At 39.8% G+C, this 26,884-nt stretch overlaps 1 protein-coding gene across 12 annotated transcripts in view; it reads right to left on the bottom strand.

The window, feature by feature from the left end:
* The window catches only part of UTRN (utrophin), a 364,397-nt gene that overhangs the window by 123,062 nt on the left and 214,451 nt on the right, over positions 1-26,884 (bottom strand). For 10 of the 12 annotated variants that reach the window (XM_038175840.2, XM_038175834.2, XM_038175838.2 and 7 more), the window contains 2 exons: positions 8,340-8,512; positions 2,789-2,945 (listed from right to left, as the gene is read on the bottom strand). In XM_038175840.2, coding sequence (XP_038031768.1) covers positions 2,789-2,945; positions 8,340-8,512 — 330 coding nt within the window. Of the gene's footprint in view, positions 1-2,788; positions 2,946-8,339; positions 8,513-16,811; positions 17,269-26,884 lie in introns of those variants that run through there. The other 2 variants (XM_038175843.2, XM_038175842.2) reach the window with 2 other exon arrangements.

Raw genomic sequence — 26,884 nt, 5'->3', positions numbered from 1 at the left:
TCCTACCAACCACTAACCCACGTCCCTAAGCACAATGCTCGACCTTCCCTTGAACTCCCCCAGTGACATTGATGTCCACTTCCCTGGACAACCCATTCCAATGCCTGACTGCTCTTTCTGAGAAGAAATGTCTCCTCATTTCCAACCTAAACCTCCCCTGGCTCATGCAAGACAAGGTGACCCAAGACAGCCAGCACAACTTCACCAAGGACAAATCATGCCTGACCAATCTGGTGGCCTTCTATGATGGAGTGACAGCATCAGCTGACAAGGGAAGACCACCTGATGTAATCTACCTGGTCTTCTGTAAGGCCTGTGACACTGTCCCACACATCCTTATCTCTTATCTCTAAAAGGGTGGACTACTTAGTGGATAAAGAATTGGCTGGATAGCCACAGCCAGAGAGTTGTGGTCAACAACTCAATGTCCAGATGGAGTCTGGTGACAAATGGTGACCCTCAGGGGCCCATCTTGGGACTGATGCTCTTTAATATCTTTATCAACAACATAGACAGTGGGATTGAGTGCCCCTCAGCAAGTTTGCAGATGACACCAAGCAGAGTTGTGCAGTGGATAAAACAGAAGGAAGGGATGCCATCCAAAGGGACCTGGACAAGCTCGAGAGAAGGGCCCATGTGAACCTAATGATGTTCAACAAGTCCAAGTGCAAGGTGCTGCACCTGGGTTGGGTTCAATCGCAGACATAAGTACAGACTGAGGGGACTATAAAAAAAAAAAAAGAGGACAACTTTTTATATGGGCAGATAGAGGCATGACAAGGGGAAACAGTTTTAAACTAAAAGAGGGGAGGTCTAGATTAGAGATTAGGAGGAATGTCTTTACTCTGAGGGTGGTGAGGCACTGGAATGGATTGCCCACAGAAGCTGTGGATGCCCCATCCCTGGAGATGTTAAAGGCCAGGCTGGATGGGACTTTGGGCAGCCTGGTCTGGTGGGAGGTGTCCCTGCCCAGGGCAGGGGAGTTGGAACTGTATGACCTTTAAGATCCCTTCCAACCAAAGTAGTTCTATGATTCTATGAACTGTTAGAAAGTAATTGTCCAGTTTCATCTGAGATATGTGTGCAATTGAATACTGAGCTATTGCTTGCATAGGTACAAAGTAATAATCAGAATCACATTAACTTTGTGCTGTTGTAGGCCATTAATAAATGTCGTGTTAAATACTGGGCTGGGACACCGATATCCAATATTCTTTCTCAGTGATAGTGCAAGAATATTGCTTTTTTGAAATGTGAAAGAATAATCTCTAAAAACCCCCTGAAAGTACTTATTAGAATTTTATCAATATATAACAAGAGTTATTCTTTAAAACTATGCATAAGGATTAAACAACCTAGAAGTTCTCTTTCCTTCTCACTGTTGCAGTTCACTGTTGACCCAAACGACCCACCCAGCATGCTCGTTCCTACATTTTTCTACTCTGGAATGACTTATAAAAACTATCATTTTTACATAACAATTTGACATCTTCAAGTGAGACACACTATAGCAGTATTATTTGTTATTATCATGCATATATGATATTCTAGCATGAGAAACAAATAAGTCATTAGAAAATGAACTGTAGAGATCCATCATCTCCCATTGACCTCCTTTAAAACATCTTTGGATCTCTTCCAGCCTTTGATTGCTCTCCTGCACTAGTAATCCACCATTATAAAACATTCACAGCAGATGTGCCTACCAACAGAGCATAATGATTTAAGTGGATAAGAACAGGAAGAGATGAACTCTCAAGAAACAAAGATCCTGAGTTTATGCTAATAACTATTTTAAAAATACTAAATTAAGGGTAAGCTTATGCAGATTTCCTTAAGTTCATCTATTTTAGAGTAAAGTCTCAAAAGTACTGCTCATGTCAGGATACTTTTTCTGTAGTTCTGGAGTATTTTCCTATATTTTTAAGTGCTTTCCTAAATCCAGTTTTTGCCCTCTATAAATACCACAGCAGAAAATATATCAGCATTGTATTGGTGGAGGGGAATATAGTTGTTATGCAATTAGCTACATAAAGCTGCATTTGTTCTTCCCCTCTCTACACCATACAGAAGAAAAAATATGACAAGATGGAACAAACTTTACTAGAATGAATCTGTCCAACAGCAAATACATCATAAATTGATTATGAATTAGAGTTGGTGAGATAGACTTTACATGAATGAAGATATTTTGTGGATGTAGCATTTTTGTTTTCAAAAAATACTTATGAATTAATATTTTCATACGTACCAAAATGACAAAGAACTAGTAAAAACAAAGAATTGGTTTACAATGGTACAAGGCACAGGTAAATTTTAGTTCTTACAGTTTTGACTGCACTATGAATCTGCATGGGGTGGAGAGCTGCTATTACTGATCAGTCTAGTAATATGGAGAAAGTCACTTTACATCATCTTATTTACATTCAACATTTCTTTTATAGTTCTTGTTCAATTCTTCCTTTTGTGCACCTTCTTTAGCTTTACTTATAGAATGACAGTTTTACCCAACAGGAGACCAAAACCATCAAGAAATACATCAAAAATGTGTTTGGACTGAAAATATTCATCAGAAATTCTTTTGATAAAATTTCAAAGACAGTATCTCACTTGTGCTTTACTGGGCAACTGGAGGAGCAGAAGGAGCGGGGACCTAGAACAGTGCGTTGTTTTTTTTTAGAAATTCAATACTGGGTGGGATCAAGTGTTCATCATTTCTCCTATATTCAATTTGACTCATTTTATTATTCACAGTAGGAAACATATCTATAAAGGTTATGCAACTTACTTTGCAGTGATCATACTGTTGCTGCAAAGTTGGAACATCCCCTCCAATGGGCATTTGCTTTTTAAGTTCTTCATCTTTTGTATTCAGCCATTTGATTAACTCTTCCAGGGATGTCAGTAATCGGTTCCATTTCTCTGCACTTGCCTCCAAGTGAGCCCTGTGAAACAACATAAAAGCATCCTTAAAGTCCTGAACAGTACAAAAACCAAGGGACTGTAATAAATAAAATAGCTCTACCATTGAGACAGGAATATTTCAAATGCTTAAATGCTAAGGACCTTTGATGTGTTTGAAAACAAACAAAATTCTACTTCAAATCATTTTGCACAGAAAAACAAAATAAGCAGGTGAAAAATGTGGGAACACAGACAAACATCCACCTGATATGACCTAAAGCCTTGAACAGTGAGCATCCAAACAACATAAAGAAATACTGTCTTTTGTGACTCTGCCATGGCAGCGCACAAAGTACAAGCATCATTTTGTAAGCTAGGGCACCACAAGACTCATGTCTTTCATGCCAAGACCCTGAATCTCTAGCACCAAAAGCAACAAATTCTCCCAGCAGTCATCAACAGTAAATTAACCATGCTGCTGAACACATCAGTGGCACAGATTATTTAATGCAGTACTTTTAGTCAATGAAGAATTACTAGAGAATTAATAGTGTGAATCCATCCTCCCAGTTAACTCAACAACCCCCCCAGATTCCAAAATACCCTCTTCTATCATGTTCAGGAATACATTGACCTGACAGCTCCTCCCTGCAGTACCTGGACAGTTACACAGAATACTTGATAAAGGCCAGCAACCCCACTTTTACTCCAGTCACTCCAAGTTACAGACCCATTTGAGACTAACATGCACTTAGCTCTCTCTACTCTATCACTTGCATGGTGAAAGAAATTGTTTACTGGTATAAGCTAACTTCTTTTTAGTATACATTGACACTAGCTCTGCACCTTTGTGCCCTGCTTCTGACAGATGAGTGAATTGAACTATTGTTCTGTTTCCTAGGTCTTTTCTATTCTGAACTTCTTTTTTTTTCCTGATTCACTGTAACTCACGTCTTTTAATACAGGTGAAACATTCACAGAATCACAGAATTCTAGGGGTTGGAAGGGACCTCAAAAGGTCATAGGGTCCAACCTCCCTGTTCACCTGCCTTCTATTGTATTATCCTCTCAAATGGCATTTGAGTGAACGTTTGCTACCGATATGACAGCAGTTGGACTGAAGGGGTGATGTGCTGCAAGGCTTACTTTGAGACAAACACTATGTTGTGATCTTGTGGGGATACTAGGAAATTAACCAAGAAACACAGTCCAGGGGGATGGGAATAGACAAAGGGAAAACCCAACAAATTCTTTCTGTAAAGGATAAGCTAATTTTAGGAAGAGGAACCTGTTATTTGCTCCATTCAGGAAAGCACTTAAGCAACTACATGGGAAAAAATATAAACTACTTGCTAGAAGTGCTGTTCTACTGCTGCCACTTCCTGCATCATGATTTCTGTTTTCCCTTGTTGCAGTCACCAGTATCTTTTCCCTCAACACTGAATCTACCCTGCAATTCCCAGATGCACTCAGGGGCATGCTCTCAACAGCACGGTGTGGTCCATGTCCCTTCTCCTTTCCAAAACTGGTTTTGCTTCCCATCAAAAACGCCCTCAGAAATAATCAAGTTGCAGTGTTGCTCACACATTGCCCTCCCGTGTCAGGTACTCAATAGCACCAGTCCTCCTTTCTGGGAGTGAACACAGCGTAATACTCCCTGGTAATCAGGCAGAGGAGACACGTTGCCAAGGCAGCCCATAACTAAATTTACAGTTTTGCTGTTAGATCCAGATTGTTACGAAGAGAAAGCATTTTTATGGATTTCTAGCAGCAATCAAAACCTTTCAGCAATCAACATTTTAAAAATTATATCTGTAGCCTTCTGTGCATTTGATAGTAAAATCTCTATTAATTGTGACTTATTACTTTATCTAGTACATTTAAGCAGCTCTCACCTCTAAAAACTGGCACTTTCCAGGTAGAGCAGAATTCTTGCATACAAAATGAATTAAAATTTTGTAAGGGGGGGAAAAGAAACCCCTACATCTAGTTAAAAGGCACTCTAAGGGTGGCTCACTTAATTTAACATACACTGCAATAATATTAATAGTGAAAAAAATAATTTGGTATTAACCTGAATGTAACACCAGATTAAATGGTCTGTAATTTACTACTACTGAGTGCCCACGTACATGCCAATGCAATAACAGTAGCAAAACATCACCAGCACATGGTTTCAACATCCAGCACAAGCAGTAAGGAGTAGAGAGTGAGGAAAAAAACAACAGCATCAACAGGACATTAAAATTCCTCTCTCTGAACACAAAATGAGTTAACATCTCTTCAGAAACGTTAGAAAGAAGTTAAGGGAGAAAAAAAGCGCACACAGAGGAAGACATCACATCAGCGTAGACTTTTCCTGAATGTTGTTTTGCTAATCTTGTAAGTAGTAATACCGAACACAGAAGTGGCTTGCAGCAGTGACAGCTGAAGAGCAGCCACAAGCCTTCGGTTCTCCCGAGGAGTGGGGAGACACGCAGACAGGGATTCACTAAACTCCATTCAAAGCAAATGCTACACAGGAGTGAGGGAGGCGAGATGTGCTCCAATTTGTGTTTTAGTTTTAGTGGCTTACACAAATGTAGACTTTTTACATTTGTGATACAAACCATTCAAAGAGTTAGAGCCAATAAACTATGCTGGAGTTTCAAATTGTTTCCTGGGCTTCTCCAGTTCCAAATAAGATTTCTGCCCTTGTTTTGGGATTGGTGCTTTTACCAAAACAAGGTCTGCTAAAACAAAGCTTTAAGGTGTTTGTGTTCACATGATAAATGAGTTGGCAGTCTCCAGGGATTTGCCAGGTCAAATGGTGGCTTAGGATCTGCTCTGATGAAAAGACAGTTCTGTACCAGATGACTGTCCAGTTTTCAGTACTGGTTGGAGCTGCAATTTTCCCGAGCATCAGGCAGCATCAGAAACACTCCTATGGAAATCTTGGCTGAGCCTGAAAAACCCATATGTCCTCATCCAGCTGACCAGACTGAGAACACCCTTGCTCTGCTAAGGCTGAATAAGATCCTGCAGAAGAGCAGCAACTCTGACACAACCCCCCTTCTAATGACCCTGGGAGACTCCCTCCCCATCTGGAGACCTCCTCAGCTTTTGTTTCCACTATTTAGGTAACACTTTTCCTGCTGAGCACGAAGGGAACATATGGAATAAAAGAGACTGGTGGGTGGTCTGAATATAGAGAATCCTTCCCAGTTTCTGCAATACCTCCCCCAAATGCTGATACCTTCCCACCCAAGAAGAAGAGTTTCTCCTCAGCATTTGGCTGCAAAATGCAGACTTGAACAAACCTGCAGCTTTGTTTTCCTCCTGGGAGTAACACAACACAGAGAAAAAGAAGGAAGTGTTAATAAGTCTGAGTAATTTTAAGAGCCCTCTCTGGTGGTGTCACAGTCACTACAAGCATAGTTTAAGCAGTTTCCACACATTTAAAAGTATGTCACAAGAGCATTGCCTTTTCAGCCTGGAATTCCCTTTAGTTCCAGTAGCAGGGAGTAAAGTCAGTGTAGTGATGAGCACCATCAGCTCTGAGGACTGAAGTGATAAAGAAAGTCTCACACTATTCCTAAGGGACAGCAGCATTTTCAGCAGCTAAAAAATCAACACAAGCAGAATGTACACATTGTTGAAAATACCCTAAAAACAAATAAATAAATAAACGTAGAGAAATCTTCATTTAGAAGCACTATTCTGAGCTAAAGGCAAAAAAAAAAAAAAACAAAACAAAACAGATTTTTCAGTCAGCCCTAGCCTCTAACATGGTTACATACTTGTTCTCACAAGACTCATCCATACAGTTTTGCTTTCCAAATCATTCTTGAAATAGGATACACCGAGAAAACAGAATCTGAAGGCAAACAGCCAGATCAACACACTGACTTCATACCAGTTTTAGGCCCTGTTACTTCCCTGTGAAGGCTTTCATCATTGTGCAAGTTAGAAAAGTGAACTGCAATCAAAGAACAGGGAAAAGTACATGTACTCAGAAATGCTGCACTCCTTTCAGAGGAGACAGATTTGAAAGGTTAATTTACTTCTATTTACTCCGCTATTCTCTTCCCTGCCTGCCTTCTGCTTGTAGTTCAGTGCCACGTGGCCCTGCAGCACTGCAGGGATCAGCAGAGCCATGCACACAGTGCAAACGTTAGCACTGCCCAGAGGGGTGTATGCTCCCTATCTACCCAAAGTGAAAATGCAAGTCATTATTCAGAAAAGTGGCTAAACTGAGCATTCACTGCACAATTGTTGTCTCTGCCTTGGAACTAACAACTGGCCTGTGGTGAATGCCTTCAAGGCCTTTTTGTCGGCCATGAATTTCTCCCAAACTATGATCAGCCCCAGGACAGGACAGGCAATTGTTCTTGCTAGAACGTGCAGTTGCTGACTAAATTAACAACTTATTATCAAGTTTTGGTCTCTCTCTCACATTGACTTGTACAGCTGAGTACAGCTCATAACGGCCCAAGTTTAACAGCTCCTGCGTTAAGCTACTCGTGGTGTGTTGGGGCCAGTATTTGCAAACCCTCATGCCAAATTGCTTGGTTCCTCTAGTTCAAGCTCTGTCTATGAGCTTCCATTCAGCAAATCCCACCAGTTACACATAACTGTTTAGCTGGCTGGTGACAGGGTAAGTGGAGACGAAAAATAAATGTCACATTTCCCTTCTACCCCCCTCTTCCCAACGCTGGTGTCTGAATTCAAAGCTCAACTCATTTTTCTGGTTTTTGGAAAATTCATATGAATGCTTAACATTGTTCTGTTCTATTAAAAGAACAGTCTCCTTTAATCAACAAGCAGGCAGTAGCAATTAAAAGCTCCAGAAATACTTTTCTATGTAATTACTTGTAATATGGAATTTTATTCATATTAACGAATATGGTAATGTTTACTTCCAAAATGACATCATAAAGTTTTTAACAATGAGTATACTTGGACGGTCATCAGTGAGTTTGGCATTGGTAGGGTCAAAAATTGTAAATGGCTTGATGAATACATATTTTAAAACATTTCTTAGTGGAACAGCAGCAGGCAAAAAAATCTACCACCAATAAAGATGAAAATACTTAGGATACAAATCCTACTAAGGTATTCATTTTGGTGGAAAAAACAAAACCCTGATTTCTCCTCAGGTAATTGCAGATTCACAGAATGACTTCATTGACATTGCCATCGATTTAAAATAAGGAAAGATTCAACATACTTTCTGGAACATTTAGTACAGATTGGCAAGTTACCTCTGCACAGCTCTGGGGAGGGAACAAATAGTTAAGCGTGCATGGTAAGCTAATGCACCAACTCTTTACATCTGTGCTTGGGGTCCTTCACAGAAGAAAATGAAGATTTCACTTCAGTGCTGCAGTGAAATTTCTCAAGCCTTTCAGAAGACAAATCTGCCCCATTCATGTCTTGACATTGTAATTACTTACCTGATGTTAGCCGACTTTGCCTTCAGGTCATTCCATCGATGGTTCATGTCATCAAGTCGGTGCTGGAGCAGGGCAGCTTCCTCAGAGTTTCCCAAGGCTTTCACCATCTTCTGTCTGTTTCCATCAATGCTTTTAAAGATGTCATTATGGGCATCAATTTCAGCCTGGATGTCCTGAAATATCGACAAGTCCAGACATCTTATTTCAGTAAATTAAAGAAGATCTTATTCGTATTTGTATTCCTATCCTCTTGGACAGAGCACATAGCCTGACTTTCTTGGGCAACTCTGGAAAGAGGTGCAGAGAAGAAATCCTGCAATGCCATTAACATCATTATAAAAGGTCCCGCTTTCTTTAGTGAGAGAAAAGGAGTTTGAAAGTCATCCTTGGTAGCTATAAACACTACGCTCTCTGCCTGTCTTTTATATTAAGGTAACTAATTGTTTCTTGTTTCCCACACACTTCCGCCAAGTGCAACATTTGCAAATGCACTGGAAATCTTTCCCCTGCTCAGAAGTTCACAGCTGCAGCCTTAGCTCTGCTGTCTCTTTCCTCTTTGAAATATAAGACTGCAGAAACTTTATGCAGAGCAGTCAAATTCAAACTCTATACAGTGTTTTAAGCCATGCAATGAAAGCTTTTATCTAAAACTGACGTCTCTAAACTGTAACTGAATGACTGTAGCTACATATATATACATATATAGCTACAGCAAACCCATTTTTACAATTCAGCTGTTGTATACCATGTCCAACAACATATAGGGACATAGACGTAAAATAGCGTGATGTATTATAATCTGATTTATGTATTAAGTGCTGATCTGAAAGAAAAGTGCTTGTAATTTCAGTTCAGCTTGCTCATTTCTCTTCCCCGCTGAAAATAAACATTTTCTTTTCCAAAAACATAATTTATTCTCCTATTCATCTGCCTCAAGAAACACATTACAGACATTGTCTACATCTAACAAAGTGAAGTATTATTTTTAAAACACGTTATAATAGCATCAGACAATCCCTTGTATCACCACTGATGCTTTCTAGCATCTGTACGTCTCCGTATGCCCTAATAGAGAAATGTAAATGTTTAGAGAGCCAGAAGCTGTACTAGCCGTCTCAATGGAATTAATCAGCAAAGATTGTGACAGAAACTTGATGCAGATGTAAACAAACTTCTTTTTCAAAGGAAGAAATTCAATAACTGAAATCCTTTAAAGGATTTTATTTTTCCAGACAACCCCTCAGTACTTTCCATCTGTTCATAAGGAGCAGGAAAGGATTCTTGTTCCTCCCTGTCCTTAAGACATAGTCCCACATCTTAGAATGGCTGCTTGCACATCTGCAGTTGATAATTGGAAGCAATGGAAAAGTTGCTCTGAAACTGATATAGCATGAAAGCATTTATCAGTTAGGAAAAATGAAAAAATAAGTAAGGATACAGCTGGAGAGGTGAAGAGAGGAGAGACAGGGTGAAAGCAGGGGGAGAGAAAGAGATTGTGGGTGGGTGGGGAGCTATCAGTGAAGCTTTCCAGCTGAGCTGCTCTGTGACTTTGGACAGCTACCTATTCTTTGCCTGTTTTTTCACCAATAAAAAACAGGTAAAAAGACACTTTTGCTGTCTTTAAGCCATGCTGATAAAAAACACCATCTTGAATATATACACAAGTAATGACATTTAAAATGAAAAACAGAAATGGAAGTGATTGACGATAACAGCACAGTCAGCAGTTAGGCAAATCAGATGCTTATCTGAGAACATCTGCAGCTCCTGACCTTATGACTCAAACATGCAGGGAGACCCGCTGAAAACCAGCTCAACTCTGAACAGCAGGAGATGCAACTGCAGACAGCAGATTCGATTTTAATTGCACACTGATCTGTACTACAGGAGTCTGGCCATGCCAAGTCCATTTCTGTGCCTCTCTGAAGTTACATCACCAACTGGCCTCCAACCTCCTTCTACAATCACGGTGCTCATTTGAATGCTATTAAGAACCTGCATAAAACCTTCTAGCTTTGATTACATGCGAGAGGATATGCATGCTTAACAGTTCAAAATGATGCTTCGTTGAAAATGGGTCTTATTCCTGTATTTGCCAGTCATCGTGTTACATTGATTACGGCACTGTGGATCTGCTGTGCGCATTCTTGAGTCCCATCTGTGATAGCCATGTTGTGACAGCTTAGTTCAAAGAATCAACTTTGCTAATTAACTTCTCTTCCTCTATTCCGATTTCAACTTTCCAGGAAGAAAAAGCCCTGCCAGCTGATGGATAAACAAACGGGACTGATATTAAGGTTAATGAATGCTGATGTATCACAGCCCTCTACAAATTAAAAAAAAAAAAAAGAGGGACAAATCCAGATGTGTCCCACTTCAGTGTGCACATGAAGAGGTGCAGCAAGGAAGTAAAAGATGGCTAATGGCAACAGATGGACACAAACTTCCTTAATCCCTAATAATGACATAAAAGAGCTTGAAGTTATTTTATCCTGGTATTTTCCTTCATTGGAAGACTAACAAATAGGGATGATGATCTTGTTCCAGGATTGCTACCAATTAATCTACTGATTAATTAATTACTACCAGTACAATCTCCCTTACTCACTGTGTTACCATACTTTCTCCCAATTGTTATGAAACATGTAGACATGTTCTGGTTGCCCTCCCTTGAAATTCCTTATTTCAAAGTGCAAAGAAGGTCTATTCATGTTCTGCATATACCAAAACATGTTTATCCCAATGTGTTGTTTTTCTTGCTCCTGCCTATTTCTTGGTCACTGCTTCACCACATTCTTCACCTTTGTCTATGTGGCAAAGAGGATGAAAAATTTGATCATCACTGCTCATGCCCCACCTAGGATTAACTCTAGTAAGGGTGAGTCAATTTCAGTTTGTTGGTACTTCAAAGGCAATCATAAACACTGCCCTGGAATCACAGAGAAGCTCCCATATCCAGACCAGAGCTGCAAAGGAGACACAGAGGAGGGTGCAGGAGAAGACGGGAAAATATTCTGCTGGTTTTGCCACAAACGGGAGCACACAACTGTGAAACAGTCTTTCTTAGCCCAGCACAGAGAGTATCTGGTCCAGAGCACTCTCCTGGTGAGTGCAAAATACAAGTATAAATGGAAAAGGCTTTTTTTTTTTTTTTTTTTTTTTTAATAAAGCCAGAAGAAATCCATAGTTTTTAATCTGTAGTTACACAGCTTTATCATCTTGTTTTTTTGAAGTAGAGATGCCACAGAGATACCTCAAGGTCACATTTTGGTAATTCTGCAAATATTTATGTGCATGTATCTACTAAACTGCAATGATAATTTATTGGTGTGAGGCCACCAGATCTGTTTACATGCACAAGCACTGCAGGATTACTGTCCTAAATTAAAATAATGCTCTTTGAAGAAACAATTCATCCCATATATAAATCAAGGTACAAGTTTCAAAGTTTTGGAAGATAGAAAAGAGAAGAAATAACTAGGCTGACTTTATCTACTCTTTATCTACTTTACCCAGCCAGGGTATTAGAAGATTGCTACTTTTTTTTTTTTTTTTTTTTTTTAAAATTCCGTTTAAGAATAAAGAGCAAACTGCTGCCTGTCTTTTCCACTTTGGTCTGGTGATTTCAAAATCCTCTCATCTCCATTCTGAACCGCAGACTTTTCTGGTTCTCTCCCTCTTTAGCCCTGTCATGGAAAATGACATACCTGCAGGATTCAAGCTTTCATTTTATGCTTGGATCTGATCTTAAAGCTTGTCTCCATAACAAGGAGCCTACTTCTTGCTTCAATTTCAATCAAAATATTAAATTAATTCATGTCACAACTGAAGAGCATGCATCTTCAAAGAATACGTAAGTAAGGGGTGAGGGATTTGATAACACTGTAGATGGCAGTTCTGAAAAGGACCCAAAGAGGAAGCTGACTCCAGTTGCAGTTGCTACTGGAACAGTCCAAAGGCAGATTAAGTTATGCATTTAAAAAAAAAAAAAAAAAAAACAACAACAAAAAACAGCATTCCCATGATTAGTCATTCTAGCACCTATTTTCTGAATAACTGCTCCAGAGGGCCCTTTAATTCACTCTGCAACCTCCTACAGTTGTTAGCATATTCACTTCCACTCACATTTTTTCTAATTTTATGCGTTTATACCATATTCATTGGTACATAGCCATTAACACTGGCAAAAAAAATTCCTCATTAAAGGGCCTGAACCCTTCAGTTGAAGGCAAAAACACGACTGGTTGAAGAAAACATCATATTTCCACCCAATCTTAGAGTGGAATAAGCAAGATACATTTTATAATAGACAAAATTTAACTCAATTCCATTCGCACCATTACGAATCCTAGACTGCTTGAGCTTTACGATACAAAGATCTAATGCAGAGAAATTATTTTACTCGATAGGCTAAATAAAAAGATGTTCTTACAAAGTTACAGATTCTATTATCAAGCTCCCTTAATTCAAGCTTTTACATATAAATATATGCTATTACACAAAACTTAATTTTAGTCTCTTATAAAAATGTAGCATTCATTTCTGTGTGTTTTTTTTGTTGTTGTTGTTGTTTGTTTGTTTTGTTTTTCAAAATGTTTCTTAGGACTTATTAGCTTATTTACTCTGATTTTTTTAAACTCACTCTACACAGCAACATTCTGTATTACACCCCTTTAAAAAAACTATTTATTTTTAACATTTATTAGGAAATAAAATTCCCCTCAATTTCTGTAAGGATCTGAACACAGAGCAGGGGTGGCAGGTTATGGTACATAAACTACATCTGGCTTCTAAGAAATGGATGTGCAGGTCTAATGCTGATGCTGGGCCACAGGACTAGCAGCACTTCATGATGGCACGCAGACTGCTAAGTAATTTTTATCCCTGGGTACAAGCCACAGAACATGCAAGGTGCTGTGGCTTTTGAACCATGTGAAGATCTTAAGAGGTAGGGATGACTATTCACAAATGAAAGAACTGCATTTTTCCCAACAAAAGTTCTCACTCAGTCTATTCTATCAGAACAGAAAGGTAAGAAAGGTTGGATACAGTACCTGCGGACACGGTTTAGTGGGTAATATTGGTGGTAGGGGGATGGTTGGACCAGATAATCTTGGAGGCCTTTTCCAATCTTAATGATTCTATGCCAGTCTTGTACTCCTTCCACCCAACACAAATCATGCTCTTTGACCGGAACAGGACAGCAGACTCAGTTCAGGAAGAGGGAATTGCAAGTCCCACAAGAACGACTGCCCGCTTCCTCTACTGGCAAGGTCTAAGTCAGCAAAGACTTACAGAAATGCTGCACTTCCCTGCTTTATTCCTGACCTCTAAAATTGATGACTGTTCACCAAAGTATCTGCAGAAAACTATTCCAGCTGGAACAGCTGGAATGCAAAACGTCAGTGCCAACCAAAGGACATAACTGCATGCCAGAACATCCTTCTTTGAGGTCTCACAGTAGGTGGCAGGGGAATTGATTTTTTATTAATATTATTTATTTTTTAAAATAGCAGAGCGTATATTGAACCAGATATGTTTTACCTGCTGCTGCCAACTGCCGTTGGGTACACTGCTGTGTCAGATGTTCACTTGAGCCTCTGCTGCACACAGAAATTTTCTTTTTTTTTGATAAGTCTTAGGGAGGAGGGAGTAAGAATTAGGGCATGATACAGGCATATTCCCTTTCTGAAAGGGAAATAAGACTTTTATTGCTCTTTTCCTTGCAGATGCTGAGGATAGGAGAGAGAGAGAGATGCTGTTGATAGGAGTTTGAAAAAAAGTCTCTGAAGAATCAGGTACTCAGCTCATCCAGGGAGTCCCTCCTATGCTTTCAGGGGACAATCAACTTGAGAAAGCCTCATCCCATCAGCAGAGGTCCGCAGTGGCAGTCTGCTGTTAAGCAATCAGTTTATAACAAACCTGCATTCAGAAGCGCAGTACACGTGCAGAACCCTTGGGCAGAATTGCCATTATCATAAATCCGCCAGTGGCAGAAGCGTGTACAAAGAGAGACATTAAACCTAAAATGTCATACACAGACCGCGCTGTCTGTCACTACAGCCATGGTGGCGATGGTATGAGTTCAAAGCAATTCACAAAAGCAATTAAGTTTAGATATAACAGAAACTTAATTACAACTTAAGCTCTTAGATATTTCAGGAGAAAAAAAAATCAGGGAAATCATTTTGGGATATTTTTACATCTAAATTTCACATGCTCGAAATACCAAAAGCCTTGCACAGCAGCTTCAAAAAGCTGTCTCGGCCTGTACGGATGGATAATACCTTCCCAGGTGACACGGTGTGGGTAAGGACTCCTTTCATCACAAGAATAGTGACGCATTCACTAGGGCTGGGAATGGCAGCCTGTGTTTGACAACCTCTGTGGCTCCATCACATGGCACCGACTGAACATCTGGGGGGCATCATAAATCCATTAATACTAATTCCAGCAGTCACATAATTCAAACTGAACGAAGCCAAAGCAGCCCTGCCCACTCAAGTATAATGCGGCTCTCCCTTTGCATAGGAAGGGAGTGTCATGCAAGTTTCTGCAAATGCCATCTGGCTTCTGCATTACCACCACAGTAACAGCACTCGCAATTCTCTCCTTACAACACGTATTCATGGAAGTTAAAGGCAGCTTGCAAGCCAGGATCACTGTCATAATGGTGTTTCTCCTGGCAGCAAACTCCTCAGTAAGAAAGAACAGGATGGGTGTGGGGGGCACCGTGTGAGTGAGAAACGAAGCAGAGGGGAAGGAGGGAAACTTGCTGAGGGGGAGGAAAAAAAAAAAAAAAAATCTTGCTCAATAAGCACTGATTAGAATTTGAAATTGAAGTTTACCAACTCTGAAATGTTAGCTTTCTCCTACATCACATTACAAACTTCACCACAAGACACCAAAATGGGACAGTAACCTTAAAGCTAGAAACCGTGGCAGCTGCAAGACCTACAAGATATGCTTTTGTTGAAGAATTGCTACAAACAATTCCTTTGACACAAAATAAGACAAATATTCAAAGTCACAAGGGAGAGCACATGGGATTTGCAAGTGCCAGGGTGTGTACAGTACAAAAAATAGAAACACTGGTTTCAAAACTTGGGTCTTAACAATGTCATGAAGCATCTCAAAACTCCAGTATGTGTCCTAGTCTCTAAGGCTAACGGCAGCAACTACCAGAGAACAGCGAAGCCCAGCTGACAGGCTGGGAAAGAGAGGAGAAAGTGTCCCACACAGTGATAAAATCCTGTCATAAATGTTTTCACCTTTTATTAATAGCTATTTTTTGGGGAGAAAAAAAAAAAGTCATGTTCAAGGGATAATGAACAGTATTTGTCTCATTAGCTTCAAAGTTTGCTTCTGTAATAAAGGAAAAACAGAAGAATTTAGAAAGTAAACATTTAGAATTTAGAAAACAAAACACCACCAAACCAGTTCGTAAGTCTTCTGTAACACAGGCTTATTATGATTTTGAATTCATTGAAATCATTACAACAAACCAAAACAGAGAACACCTCTAGCTTCATTGTGTTTTATGAGGCATTTAGGTTCATTTAGTCCTATCCTTTACACCACTGTTCAGGTGTCCAGTGCTGATTTGTATTAAAAAGCCATATTAAAATTTTGATCTTTAGGACAGAAAGCCACAATCATTCTTTACAATCTGCTTTCCTGCTGTGTGATCACAATTTTTTTAATCAACGTGTAAACAAACTACCACATATAGTTTTTTAAAGACTTGCATGGCACAGGAAGTTTGTAAAGAGAAATGTACTACAAAAAACAACAGAAAATATAATAAGCAAAGCCAAGCTAAGGATCACTGCAAATGTACAGTCTGGGTTTCATCAGAAGTGCTGTCAACTAGATGAAAACAATCTGGTTTTGAGAAGCCTCATGTCTCTCACTAATCAATGCAATCACCACAAAGCCAAGCCTCCTGCCTCTCAGCATCATTGTTACCGAATTTCCTGGTAAGAGAGAACAACTAGACAGAACACAAGACTAGATGAAAGGATGGGAAAAGTGGCACACTCCTGGGAAGTAATTCTACTCATAAAAGCCATCAAGAGATCTTCCAATTTGACTATGATAGCATCCAACTAAATCTAACAGCAAACCACAGAGCACTTCCTTTATGTCAATAGTGAACTAAAGTCACAAGCATCCTGGAAAGCTCTTGTATGTTCTTAGTGTAGCTAAGGCCAAACTTTTCTATAATTTCCTTTAAAAAAAAAGATAAAGATGACCATAATCAGAGCAAACACTCTAAAACTAATCCAGTAGGACCTAAAATGGAGAAGGAAAGAAGCGTTAGACTTCCATATTTGAGAGGTGCTCAAACAGGGGTCCCATGAGAAACTTAACAGCAACACAGAAAAACGCCCAAATTTGACGTGAACCTGCCCGTTTTGCTGCACACTTTTCAAAGCCATAACCAAATATACAAAACCTTGTGCATCATACCTTTTCAAATTTTGCCAGCAACTCACGTAAGCTGAAGTTTAAGCCAATCATGATCAAGTGTCCCTCGAAGCCTACATTTTCCCGGGAGGTCCTCCAAGCCGGGTCCGTAGCCTTTGAGAGGTTTCTCTCTTTTTCCACCTATACAGTCTCAAACGTCTCTGGGAGCTCCTGCGTGTGGCCCTCTCTCAGGCGATGTTCCCCCAGGGGCAGCTCACACAGCACCATTGTAGCAGCCCCCTGGTCCCCGTTCATTCCCTGGGGCTGGGTGAGCGGGCTTGAGCTGCTGATGCCGGGTGATGCTCCTGGAGGAGTTAGCCTGGTCCCATGGGGCTGGGAGGATCTGCTTGTCCCCACGCCTGGCCAGGACTTCCTCCAGCTCACCTCAGCAATGGCGTGCAGGCTCCAAGGGCTTTCTGGCAGGCCACAAACTCAACGTTTGGTCTCAATTACCCTGAGCAAGAGAAGCTATACTCTGCTGGTGCGCTGTGGGTGCAGGGGGTGGGGAGGAGGAGCAACTCCTTCCATGTTGCTCCTCTCAAGAAAAAAAAAAAAAAAAAAAAAAAGGAAGAAAAAAAAAAAAAGAAAATCCCCAGAGAAACTTCTGCTTCTAGAAAGCACCAAAAGCCAGCTTCTCAGAGCTTCTCAAAGTGGGACGAGGCACGCTTCAGCCCAGGGTGCACGACAGCAGGGTTGGGCAGGAGGCCACCAGCAGGCTGCTGTTGCTGTGGTGATGGCCAGGCCACATCCAAACCTCCTTGCCTGGCCCGCTTTGCTCGGGGATGCCACACCACAGAACAACTACGGCCCGTTAAAAGTAATCTAAAAAGTCACTTCATTCGTTTAGTCAATAATAATAAAAAAAAAAGTCTCCGGCAAAAGATCATGCTGCAACCTCCAAAGCCTTCGCTGGGGATCTCCTCCTTTGGTCCTGGCGGCTCTGACAGCCGTGTGGTAATCTATCCCCGACATTTGTTTATTATTTTAATCAGCATCCTCCCTTCCAGCAGCCCTCGTGCAGCTCCGCAGCCAAGCACACTCCCCCTTCCCGGAGGCCTCCCCGCTGCAAAGCCACCGCCACACCTCTGCGGCTGCCCCAGCCCCAAAATCCTCACGCACCTCTCATCACCCAGCCCTCTCCCTTCCCACCGCGAGGGAGAGCGGCTGTTCTGTCACCAAACAGATTGTGAGGCTGTAAAAAAAGCCTCCTCGGCTCCCTCATGACCCAGGGCTCGCCATATGCAGCTTGTTTTCGCAGGAGGCCTTCGCCGGCCTTTCAGAAGGAAACCTGACGCCCGGAGGCTGGCTACTAGGAAATCACTCCATTTTAAATCATTCCCACTTGAAACAGTGTGTGTGCCTGTGAAGGCCTATTTAAGCTACTATTAATGCCTTCCGTACAACCACACATTACTCAACTGAGAGAAAAGGAAAAAAAAAAAAAAAAGTTTCAGCAGTAGTTGCCAGCAAATGAGAGAATGGATAGTTAAAAACAAACCAACTGATCTCTTGCAAAATCTGGTACAAGTGTTACTCCTATGGCCATATGGGAATCATGTGCTGCTTTTACTTTCTCTTTTAATTCACCGAATTGTCACTTGAAGCACCAATAGAGCCACTAATGACAAAATGGTCTTTAAAATCATTCTCAGCTATTGGATCATACTGATCTAGCCAGCATGGGTTGGGGTTTTAAAAATTAACTTTGGAAAACAAGTACCCTGGCAGTAGATGGATTTTCACTTTGTGCTTCGCTGCATGTCTGCATGATTTGCGTGGGCATGTTACACAAACTGCAGAAGTGCTTGCAAAATAAACAGAAAAGTTTTCCAAATGAAAAAGGCAGAACTAGAATAGTTTTGCTGCCCTGCTGATGGGTAAAGACAAACTGACTGAATATATTCCACTGGTTATGGAAGAAAAAAGCCCAATTACGAAGGCAACAGCAGTCAATTCTGCAACAATTGCAGATTTTATTTGCCCCACGCATTGCTTAATCTCATAAATGTTCTCTTTCAGTTGCACACACTCTAACATTTGTGAAATGTTTATTCGCTGATACTTCCCCCCGAAATTCCCAGCTAGTGACTAAGACCAGCTAGTGCTCTATGGAGCCTCAGTTTCTGATCTACTTTCTTTAAAGTAGACACTTCCCTTAAAAAGTACAGAACAGAGAACGGCCTCCCCCCGCCCCCCCCCATTCGAAGACTTAAAAATCCTATCTATAAGAAAACATATTTATTTTAGAATTTCTAAAAATCTCTTTCCAATCCACAAAAATCTATCAGACGACAACCCAAAAAGAAAACCTACAGACTCATAAGTGACTAGCAATCTTGCAGGCCTGCTAACTCTGTGGTTTACCCAGGGTTTGTAAGTTGATGATGGCAGCAAGAAGGCAGCTGCAGCCCTGCAAGATCTTGCTAGAGCATCTTTAAGCAAAATCTATTTATACAAGTATCAACAACACAGAACAAAAACACTGACCAGCAACAGCCTGCTACTATTTGCAGCACACAGTAGTAGCTAAGACACATTGTCTGAACTTCAAGTTCACAAACTTCAGCAGGACATCTAGGGGAGCATGCCATGGTAGTGCAGTTTTACATCCTTTGCTGGCAAAATACTGTCAGTCTGCCCCTCTCATCACAATAATTGGAGGTGATAAAAAATGCGTCATTAGAAAATACTTTTTAATTAAAATCAGCATGGTACCCTGCCCAAATCCCTGAAGGCTGATCCTCTGGGCACTGTCTTTCCCATTATAATTTTGCAGATGTTGCAGAGCAGTGCAGCAGCTTGTGCGTGGAACCCAGCTGTGTGATGCAGTAAGGAGTTACTTATGCCCAGTGTGACTTGTGCCACATGCCAAGTGAGGAGCTTCTCCTTCTCTACAAAAGCATAGTGCATTCCTACAGGAAGTACAATTAAGACAAAAATGCACAGAAGCAAAGGGCAAGGTCCAGTCTTAGATCACATCTTATAAAACTTTCTAGGCTACCCAGTTTGATGGTGCTCCGCCACAGCCAGCAAGAAGAGCATGCATTCAAAATTTAAGTCATAAAGTCAATTCTAATAAAATATCATTTTTTTTCCCTCCTTAAAAAGGCTCATTTAAAATTCACTAGTGATCTGTAATAGACCCTACTAAGACTTAAAACACCTGTCAGAAACTGAAGCATCTAAAATCATGTTCAAATACTGTTCTTTTCCAAATCAACCACTTACAACAACAACAACAAATAAAAAAAAATATTATAGTGAGAGAGTAAAACCATCCTACAAGAGTGACTTAACTAGAGTCTGTCTGAGACTCACTCTGTCTTCCTGCAAGACAAAGTTTAGATTCCAATTCTCCTTTACAATAAGGATTCATTCTACTGCTCTAGCAGAGAAAAAAATAGAAATACAGAAAGAAACCCGTACTTAAATTGATTTCAGAGGTGCTAGTACACATAAAAAATAGGTGTTAGACTGGATTATAATGATGCTGCATGACTCAGGACTTTAAATATTCACATTAATTTTACTCTCAGGCTTCATACTTAGATAGCTTGTTTCCCAATTTTCTGTTACCATCAAAAAACATATATTCTAGGGCTTTCAATACTGCTACATGTAAACAAAAATGCCCTGGATAGGTGCCATTCTGCAGAACTCTGTAAAAGGTAATAGCATTTATGCTCCCAGTAAAACAGTGTTGAATAAACAAATGACTTCTTCAGTGGCCCTTTCACATGAAAACATAATGCAGTATGTAGTGCAGAGAAATTCTGCATTTGGGGAAGAAAAAACAATACAGAAGAAATAATCTCTACGTTGACAAATATTTAATACAGCATCTACAATGACAGCAGTTCTGTAGATATGCCAATTTTGGATCACAAATTCCAGAAATACAACACTTGCTATAAGACATCTATCTTTACACTATTTATGTAATTTTCCAGAGCACTGAAACAGGCTGCGCAGGGAGGTTGTGGGGTCTCCTTCTCTGGAGAAAGTCAAGGCCCGTCTGGACACCTACCTGGGCAACCTGCTCTAGAGAACCTGCTTTTGAAGGGGGGTTGGATTCGATGATCTCTTGAGGTCCCTTCCAACCCCTACAATTCCGTGATTCTGTGATTACTACTAACATTTTCCTGATCACATTTGTCATTATTTTCTGTAAAAGTAACTCCACAACCACTGCTGGTGATGAAAATGGAATCTTACAGTGAAAACTACAGCTCATACACAAATGAAATATTTGAGTGCTGAAGTCCAAAGAAATTCATATTCTGACGCTGTGAGCCCTCATGTAAATACCTGATCTTCAACAGATGGAAACGAGCAGAAACTCTGTTATGTTACTGATGCTGTTCCTTCCAAATACTCTTATAGATACTGAGATCTACAAATGGGAATTTCAAACCCTTCTGAAGAATAGCATACTACTAATGCTTTAAAGACACTGCTGCAGAGGATCACATACACGGGAACTTTTTGTTACGTATTGATATTATGCTAATTTGGTGCATTGTCTCACAAATCTTAAATAATAACGTAAAACTGGATAAAGTAATATAACCAGCTAAGCGTACTTTCTGTCCATCAGTAATGTTACTAATGGCAGCCTGAAAAATGCAATGACCATCAGCTGAAAACGCTTTCACTTTCACCAACAGTACAAAAAGGAAGGGAAGGTCAGCACAGCAGACTACGACACAGAGCTACAATTATGTGACTGCTCGCAACTGGTTTGGGGAGTTCTGTTCTGAATTGCATGCCCGGCAAAGCCAAGCTTAAGAGCTTCCTCATTTAGCAAGACTTAATGAAGAAGTTATAAAACTAATAGCAGAACTGTACATCTAAAAACTTAGTACTGTAAATAACCTATTCAACCCCCTCCTCCCCCACAACTTTTTATCAAGTATAAATCCAGAAGTAACTGAATGCTAAGGAACTGCACACAAGTGAAGAAAGAGAATCAATGTCTGACTTATAAAAAAAAAATAATCAAAACTGACTAAAAAAAGGAAAAAAGTTATTCCATTCCCTCTGGAAGGAAAAATATCCAATTGACTTTCACATGATCTCACACCTCTGAAGTCCAGATTTCACATAGATAATCTCTGAAAAATGAAATTAAGTATGTGCAAAGACACTGTAAAGGATTTGCTTCATACTTGAGATGACGTGCAAAAGAACAAGAAAACTGTCATGCTAAGCACAAATACACTTTGGAATACAAACTAAAGGTGGAAAAATAAGGTTTTTTTAGAACATAAATGAAAAAATAAACAGCAGCATGAATCTTAAGAGTGAATTAACCAGGTCGGATATACACAGAGCATACATATATCTTACATAACTCAACAGCAAAAAGATGAAAAGAATAGCATTCCCTCTTGTGCGATTCAGATGTGAAGGATGCAGAGGTCAATAGGTGGTTACAGCAAATCAATACACCCTCGTTTCACTCAAGACACGCGGCTTCAGGCAGAAACACAAAGAATTGACTTGTTCAAAAGCACTGTGGTATTTTCGCCTGCCTTGCAAAATGCATGGTGTCAATTTGATCAGACTAGGAAGGAGAGCTGCCTTCTCCCTTCTGCAGCAGATCAGCATTTACATTACAAAGTTAACGCACAGCTCCAGCAAAGCGCTCCCTACACTGAGGCTCAGTACCAGTTGAACCCAACATGTGGGTTTCTAAGGAGAGCTCTTCCAGCACAGCCCTGCTGGTAACCTCTGCCAGAAGCTAGGTCGCTCCACTGACATAGCACCCCGAGGACCAGGAATCCATCAAGACAGATGGACACACCAAGCTGCTGCAACAGAGAGAAATAAATAGCAGAATAAGACAGAAGTCACATAAATATGATTGCCCCATTTTCCTCTTAATTTAGATATCTATTGCAGTGGTGATTGTGATCCTGATAAAAAATTACATGCAATATTCCTACAGCATGGGACCAAAACATTGTACTGGTTTGACTTTTTCTTCCCCTCCTTAAAGAGGAATGCCTTGGTTTTCCTTGGAAATGTACAGATAGCCTGTGGCCTTCCTCAAAAAATGGGGTATGAGGCAGGGCATTAAATCCCCAGAATAAAATTTGCTAAAAATGCAGATAAGAAAATGCAGACCTGGGGACAAGCAATGTTACACTGCCATGAAAGAGTAGTAAAGAATTTTTTGGTGGGTTTCTCCTCTTATTTTTGACTTGTTTGGGCAACACATAGCATTCAGCTTTATGAATCAGCTATGATTTTCTAACTTTTTGGATTTGAAATATAAATCACTTGCATGTTTTAATTTATTTGCAGTTCCCAGAGGTACGCATCCCTAAAACCAGAAACTTGCAAAGTTGTGTTCAGAAGACAGGCCTGCTGAAATATCCCATATTTGAGCTATAGCTACATCAGACATTAAAGAGAAATATGCAGGCAAGTACAACTACAGCATTCATGTCAGGCATGGAGCCACTGCAGAATTTACTGTACAAGAGATTGAGACCTGAATTCACTTATGGGATTGATCGAAATGTGAAGGTTTTAATGCTGACCCTGAGTGACAAAATGAGGGAGGCAGCAGGCAGAATGGAGGAAAACTGGCTTTCATGCCAGGCAGGGATTTCATCATCAGGTTGTTCCTTCCTAAATACTACTGGTTACTGAATAAAATGCTCCTATTGATTGGTAGTCTATAAGAAGTTCGGTGAGGAAGTCTCCTCCTAAGACTGTTATTTGCCTTTCCTCCTGGTTTTTTCTCTTCAGGTATAAGATATCTGCACTTGCTTGCAATAATCACGCCAAGTATAATTAAAAAAATAATAATACAAAATCTCATTCAAAGCACATACTGCAGCCTTTTCCCAGCTTACTTCTAAGCACTGGCATTAGACTCAAGTACCTAAACAGAATACAGTGCCATTACAGCTATATGGCATAATTTATCATTTTGCCATGCTGCAAGGATAAGTAGCCTATGACAAACTTTTTACATAGTCTCCACATATTTTCTTATGTGCTCTACCTTGTCTTATATTCCCAGCTAACTGAGCAACCTTATATTGCAGGAAGAAGTGCCATCACCTGGATCTAAAGCCACAGAGAACTGGACAGTTCCCCATCCAATACGAACTCTAATTTCAGCTATAAATATTTGCTTCATCTGTAAACTTTTAATTCTGTATTTCAATACCAGTCGGCCTTTTGCTGCATTAAAAAAAAAAAAAAAAGGCTATTTGAATTTCTACCATAACCATTAGCATGATAATCTCTTTTTAAAGAATATAAAACAAGTAATTTGTGTTATTCGAACTAACTTTTTGTCTTTGAAGTTGGCATTGCTATAACATATTAATAGAGAAATGTGCTTTTATCAACTCAACTTTAACATGCCACTGAGGAGCAGTCATAAGAAAATTACTCTTTCAAATATAGCAACTTGACATCTACTAAATATTTCTATCAAACCACAGGAAGTCAATCTGATAATTTGGGAAGAAATATGAAAGCACTCCATTTTAATTTACCAAAAAGTCTGCGTTTGTTTAAGTTTACAAAAGACAAATGGCCCTCGATTACAGGGATGTCCTATTAACAGTTAAAATAAATATTTTCATGCTGTGAATAGCGGATCACGACAGAAACCCACAATGCCTCACCAACCAAACTGAACTGTTGGGAGTAGATAAAGAAAACTATCTGGTGGAAGGTTTACATTAAAAACCTTATGACTGATACCATAGAACAGCCTTGTCTTCATCTAAATTGATTTTCAAAGCATGGGATTAAATCCTAAGAACTCATTAGAAGATGAGGGTTTAAATGTTGTAGTTCATAAAGAGTATTGACTCTTTTCAGTAACTGTGCAATAATTCCCTAAGCCAACTGTTTAATTATGGAATTTCACTAGAATAAATTATATTCCTTTTTACCACATCCAGTGTATAAAGATAGCAGCGAAGCTGACAACACACCTAATCGTTGATCAGCAACATCTTTAGAGAGAACAGAAACAACTGAAAGTTCCAGAAAGTAACCCCTAAATTGCAATTGTGGCTCTTCTGGAGTGAGGTGCTTCAAGGAAGCTACGCAAAGCGTGCAAGGATGGGAGAACACCCCACAAATAGACTGGATGAGAGACAAGAGTGCAGAGAACTTAATTTCCACAGCTCCTGCACACAAATCTTTCCATGCTGTAGGTGCTGCTTAAAGCCCTCATCTGCTTATTGCAAGCACTTCTAAATAGGGAATGGGAGGGTAAGAATCTACCTTACTTACTGTGGCTTTTAAAAGTTGCAGCAAATACTTTTCTGCGCTCAGCTGCCCACTCCTCGGTACCCTGCAGGCTTTATAATTTTTAAATTTATAATTGCCTCCAGGCATCCATGCTCCATAGCATACTTCTTTGCTACGCCTACAACAGTACTGTTATAGGAGACATAACTGAGCCCACTGTGCTTATACCTGCTGTATTTCTCCTTTTTGAATATTATCCTATTAAATATATTTGGCACATCTGTTCCCTGGAGTAAGCTCCTAGTTACTGCTCTAGCAGTAGACACTCATCTTGACTTTATCCTGGAAAGAATTTGGATGTAATAACGAATTTGCATAGCTAGCAAGGATTATAGAGAAATACTGCTACAAAACTAAGACAAGAATTGGAATATCACATATTTTTGACCAACTAACTTGATTGCATTCCACTTAGTTTCCTAGCACGTATCTAGGTCTGAGTTTCCTTTGTATTCTACATTCTTTCCCTTATGCACACAGGGCAGGTAGATGAACGCTCTTTATCATATTGACCTTGGAAGAATCCTCTTCCAAGGTTAAGCACTGTCAAGAGAAAGTAGCTCATCCAGTTACTACCAAAGTCAGTAATTGCTTTACTGACAAGGAAAATAGTTAAGCTTAATTCCATTAATCAAGCAGACACCAAGCAATTAGGACTTAAAACTCCAACATCATCGTGGGCCAGAAAAATCAAACCAGCACTACAGACCTGTGATTAGTCACAAAAAAAAAGGCTTGGATCTCCTGGGGAACCTTGTTTCATTCTTTCTGCAAAAAGCCCTTTTGCAACAACAAAACACACCTCATGCCCTCACTCCAAACTGCTGCTGGAGTTGGATTTGGCACTATAAATACAGTGCACACAACAGCATTTGGCTCTAGAGACACGATAAGCGAAATCTCTAGCACTTCCAATACTCTGAAGATTGAAGAGACTGTAAGAGAAATACACAGTCTGCAATTTCTAGGAAATTCACACTTGAACTTTGGTCACAAAGGCTCACAAACATGAAAGTGATCTCAGCCATCAACATGATCATACCAAACGCTCTTATACTTTTCTTTCATGAAGTGCAAGAAAAGTTCTGGTTCATTTTTTACCTCTTGATTTTTAACTTCTCTCTGCAGCATCAGAATCTCAAAAGCAAGGTAGAAAGATAAGAGAATGGAAGATAGCACTACTAATGTTCATCATTAGCAAAAGATTAGAAGATATATGAGACAGATGTATTAACTTTAAAGTAAATAGTCATAAATATACATCACAGGGCCAATTCATGACAACGTGACTGCATGATGAAATTAGGTTTTTGGCAGCAAGACAACTTTTACAACTACTAAATATGGCAAACTAAGCTTAACTTTGTCTTTTTTAAGACCTTTTTTAAGGTAAATAACAGGCAAATAAACAGGCAAGTAAACATGACTACCTTTTTCCGTGTTCAACAGCCATGAAGCAGAACTTCAACTAATTTATGCATAAAGAGGAGGAGTAAAATTAGATGCTTTGTGATTCACTGGGTTTTCTGTTTCTGAACTTTTCAAATAACTTCATTTTCCCTATTTAGATTCTCTATTTTATGTCCTATTTAATTTCATTATCTGTCTTCAATGAACACATAAAAAGAACATTTGTACTATTAACACTTTTTTAAAAAACTGAAGTAGGTAAGGTGCATAAATACTTGATAAATCAGTATGTGGTACAGCTAATGTAAAAAGCCTTTAAAAATCTAAGTTTTGATCAAGGATCACAAATGTTCAATGCTATTAAGTAATAAAATTAT

Source organism: Anas platyrhynchos, chromosome 3 (assembly GCF_047663525.1).
Source record: "Anas platyrhynchos isolate ZD024472 breed Pekin duck chromosome 3, IASCAAS_PekinDuck_T2T, whole genome shotgun sequence".
Classification (NCBI taxonomy): domain Eukaryota; kingdom Metazoa; phylum Chordata; class Aves; order Anseriformes; family Anatidae; genus Anas; species Anas platyrhynchos.
Note: the sequence above shows the minus strand (reverse complement) of the source record. Positions and strands in the feature narration are given on the sequence as shown.